This window comes from Fusarium pseudograminearum, chromosome 4, assembly GCF_000303195.2.
Source record: "Fusarium pseudograminearum CS3096 chromosome 4, whole genome shotgun sequence".
Classification (NCBI taxonomy): domain Eukaryota; kingdom Fungi; phylum Ascomycota; class Sordariomycetes; order Hypocreales; family Nectriaceae; genus Fusarium; species Fusarium pseudograminearum.
The window spans coordinates 7,567,119-7,570,892 of NC_031954.1; the positions used below are offsets into that span (position 1 = coordinate 7,567,119).

Sequence of the window (3,774 nt, forward strand, 5' to 3'; positions counted from 1 at the left end):
ATTAAGAATTATCTAATTAAATAATAAAAATATAAAGTAAGGGATTTTTAATTTACTTATTTATTTAATTTATTTACTTATTAACTATATTATACTTTTTTTTAAATACCTTTAAAATTACCTTATAAACCCTTATATTATATTTAGTCTTTATTATATATATTATAATATTAAATATTTAATTTAATTACCTTTTTTACTTATTACTATTTAATAATTTAGCTATTAAATATATATTAATATTTAATTAATTAATTATTTATAATATCTAATTAATTAATTATTTATAATATTTCTTATATAATCTTTATTTCTCTTCTCTATAATTTAATTTTTTCTTATTTATAGTATTAATTAAGTATTTTATTTACTTATTAAAGTTTTTTACTTTTTACTATTAATAAGATAATATTATATATTATTATTTTAGCTATTTTAAAAAGATAATATAAAGCCTTAATAATTAACTTTAAAGAGCTATTATAATAGTATTTAATTTATTTAATAAAGTAAATAAATTAAGATTAATTCTTTATTATTATTATTAATATAATAGGGGTTTAAACTTATAACCTTTAAGGGAACCTTAAGATATTCCCTAGCCCCTATTAAGGGGGCTTACCTATAAATTCTATATATACTAAAAGAAAGTAATAAGCTTTAGTCTTATAATAATAGAAGACCTATATTATCTGCATTAATAGATTTACTTAACTGAGCTATTAGACCTCTTATATTTAAAGTCTTTAAAATCTAAAGAGAAAAAGGCTTAACTGCCTCTTTAAAAGGCATTAAAGTCTATAGCTATATATTAAGCTTTAAGATTACACTTTCTAAGTTAAAAGGAGTAAGTCTAGCTCCTCTAAAAGCTGCTTAATATTTTTCTCTATTATTATTACCTAGTAGGCAGTGTAAAAAGCTAGGAAGAACTCCGTTTTAAAAATGTAGGTTATAGAGCATCTGACTAAATGCTCAATTTCTTGCCCATACGCCTCCTTAAGCAGGCTAAAGCAAGAAATAAGAACAATTGAGCTTGTATAAATGACGTGAGGAGTTTCAGTTCTTATGTACTGAATGATGACATTAAAACAGCTGATGGGAAACGTTCTGAAGACTATCTGAGTTCAATTAGATCATCCCTGCTCCAGGTCTATAAGGATACTTCATATATCCTTCAGGGAGATTACATTACTCTTCCATGTCCCTTTGGTTCAGTGGGATGCAATTGACGCATAGAAGACCTTTGGCCTCGGCCTCAGCTCCCCGTGGCATCTTCTCCTCCACAGTTGTCTTTCTCGCCAGGCCGTTCAATTCGTAAACCAAGACAACCCTTGTGAATAAAGCCGCGAATACAAAGGTGTAGATAACTGGCAGGGAGTCTGCCAAAGGGATAAGAACAATGCTACCAATGAGAACAGTACCGAGAATGATGTGAAGACCTCCAATCACTCTGACAGCTGCCCCGAGAAGGTTCTGTTGAAACAGTCTGTTATCCCGACGCCTGATTGTGTGGTTTCGGCCTTGGCCACAAGGAGTCAGCTCATCAACGATCAATCTAACAAGATTGCTTCCTGGCGTCGTCCGGCGGAAGGTCAAGGCGAAGACGCCAAAACTTAGCAGATAGATAGGTATGTTCAGAAAAGCCCAACCAAACAGTATGGATGTCTCTGGCAAACCGTGAATGTAGACGACCATCGGGGCCAGGGATATGGCATGATATGTGAACTTATAGACTTCCCAGAATAGGTTCCCTGTCGCGGCCAACCCGATGCCATATTCAACAAGAGACACAAGAGCTTTTGCAGCGAATGAGCGCCCATCTAGAATCCGCAGGGGCACGAGGGGCTGGTTATTGTTGGAGGCTTTCTCCAAGATGGCCTCGTACTCAAACTCGGTAGGGTTTGGTGACATTAGTCCAAAGCCAAGGAGCATGGCGAGAAGTGGTCTGCGGGTACTCAGGAGGCTTATCTCAGCCATGCTAGGTCCGAACTGTACCAGACCTCCGGGAAGAAGCGCCAGTAGGATAGCCGTGACGGCCATGTTTGCCTTGTTGACCTCTCCATAGACATTGAGAATACAGTTCAACAGCTCACCTGAGTACCTGTGATCACCTGGTTCTTCCTTTAGGTTCTCATCGAAATAGGCCTCGAACTGTCGAGGGCAATCTTCCTTCATCCAATGTTCTTTGGAATATTTTTCTATTGTGGGAAACCATGTTCTGAACTGGGAGCGAGACCGGTCAAGAACCGCAGAGACGGTAGATAGGTACAGGCCAGGAACTGCCAGAAGGCATATCAGCCGTGAGAGACGCATTGTTTAGTAAATTGATGAAGGTTGTTGGGTATTTGCAACACGCCAAAGTATTGGTCTATGTATGACGGAAATGTTGTGGGAGAGGGAGAAAGAGCGGGGTCCTCTTTGGAGAAAGAGTCAGTGCTTTAAAGTCCAGTCATAGCAAGGGCGTTATTGAATAGGCGGGCTAAGCGTCAGACGAAGAGCTGATAATAAGCTACACCATAAGCTCATCTCCCTCCAATAAAAAGGCCCTAAGTTGTTACTAGTCACGGTTGACACAGGGTTTGAATCCTGAAAGACAGGGGGTAGTTTGGGGGCTGAAAATGGAGCAATAAAGATTGATCAATAGCGGTTACAGTACCCGTTTCGCTTGAGATGTGTCACATCGGATCAGGTGAGCGTTCTGGAAAACCTGCCATTATCGATGTTGTTTGCAGACACTGGGACAAATGACAAATATTCTCTGCCTAGACTCACCCGAGTCCACATCGCCATGAGCTGCATATGCAAATATAATTTTGCGCTTTATAATCACAGGAAACGATATAACTCAAGTGATTACGCTGAGGCTGCACTTTCCGTTATGCTACCTATGTTACGACCCAGCGGCTACGTTATGTGTACCCTATAATTTCCCTCTAAATAATATTAAGCTTATTTATATTAAAGTAAGCCTTATATAAGCTTACTTATATATATATAAGACTTACTTTATAGCTTACTTTTTATATTATAAGCTTTTTTTAAAGGCTTATTATTATATAAGTAAACCCTTAAGTATATAATATGTTTAATAAGTAAGTAAGTCAGATAAGCAAGTAAGTTAAAAATCCTAACCTTTAGATTTATAATTATAATAAGATTATAATAACCTATTTAATTAGTTAAAATTACTTACTATACTCCTCTCTAGATACCTCTAGAATTACCTAATAAGTCTTTATATTATATTTAGTCTTACTGTATATATTATATCGCTAAATGCCTAATTTAATTAACTTTCCTTAATTACTACTTCTTAATAACTTACCTACTACCTATATATTAATATCTATCTAATTAATTACTTATAATACTTCCTCTATAGTTATAAAATCTCTTTTCTATAATTTAATTCTTTTTAACCTTTAGTATTAGTTTAACTTCTTATTTCCCTCTTAAAGGTTTTAAATCTTATTTCTTATTAAGGTAATCTTATATATAATTCTCTTTATTACTTTAGTAAGAGATTAAATAGCTTTAATAATTAACTCTAGGGAGCTATTTTAATATCTTTTAATTTAACTCTTAAGGTATTTATTTTAAGACTAGGCCTTATTAGCTATTATTAAGGTCTTTAAAGTCTAAAGAGAAGAAGGTTTAATAACCTTTATTAGAGGGGTTAGAGTCTATAGCTATATATTAAGCTTTAAGATAATATAATCTAAATTAAAAGGAGTAAGCCTAGCCCCTCTAAAACCTCCTTATATATTACTTTTA

The 3,774-nt window shown here is 34.1% G+C and overlaps 2 protein-coding genes across 2 annotated transcripts, besides 7 other annotated features; both read right to left on the bottom strand.

Annotated features, from left to right (window-relative positions):
* Positions 1 to 36: a repeat region.
* A 14-nt stretch (positions 37 to 50) lies between these two features.
* Positions 51 to 82: a microsatellite.
* A 50-nt stretch (positions 83 to 132) lies between these two features.
* Positions 133 to 243: a repeat region.
* Positions 244 to 287: a microsatellite.
* A 34-nt stretch (positions 288 to 321) lies between these two features.
* Positions 322 to 453: a repeat region.
* A 25-nt stretch (positions 454 to 478) lies between these two features.
* Positions 479 to 555: a repeat region.
* Positions 556 to 1,188: 633 nt separating this feature from the next.
* FPSE_11256 (uncharacterized protein) lies at positions 1,189 to 2,313 on the bottom strand (the record flags this gene model as incomplete). The annotated part of the gene is made up of 1 exon (XM_009264373.1): positions 1,189 to 2,313. One exon carries the CDS (start codon positions 2,311 to 2,313, stop codon positions 1,189 to 1,191), a length of 1,125 nt encoding a protein of 374 aa, XP_009262648.1.
* An 814-nt stretch (positions 2,314 to 3,127) lies between these two features.
* FPSE_11257 (uncharacterized protein) lies at positions 3,128 to 3,683 on the bottom strand (the record flags this gene model as incomplete). The annotated part of the gene is made up of 5 exons (XM_061988462.1): positions 3,128 to 3,132; positions 3,194 to 3,224; positions 3,257 to 3,272; positions 3,326 to 3,332; positions 3,663 to 3,683. Coding segments are annotated over 5 exons (80 nt in total), but the record flags the coding sequence as incomplete, so codon positions are not given.
* Positions 3,139 to 3,188: a repeat region.
* Positions 3,684 to 3,774: the final 91 nt, after the last annotated feature.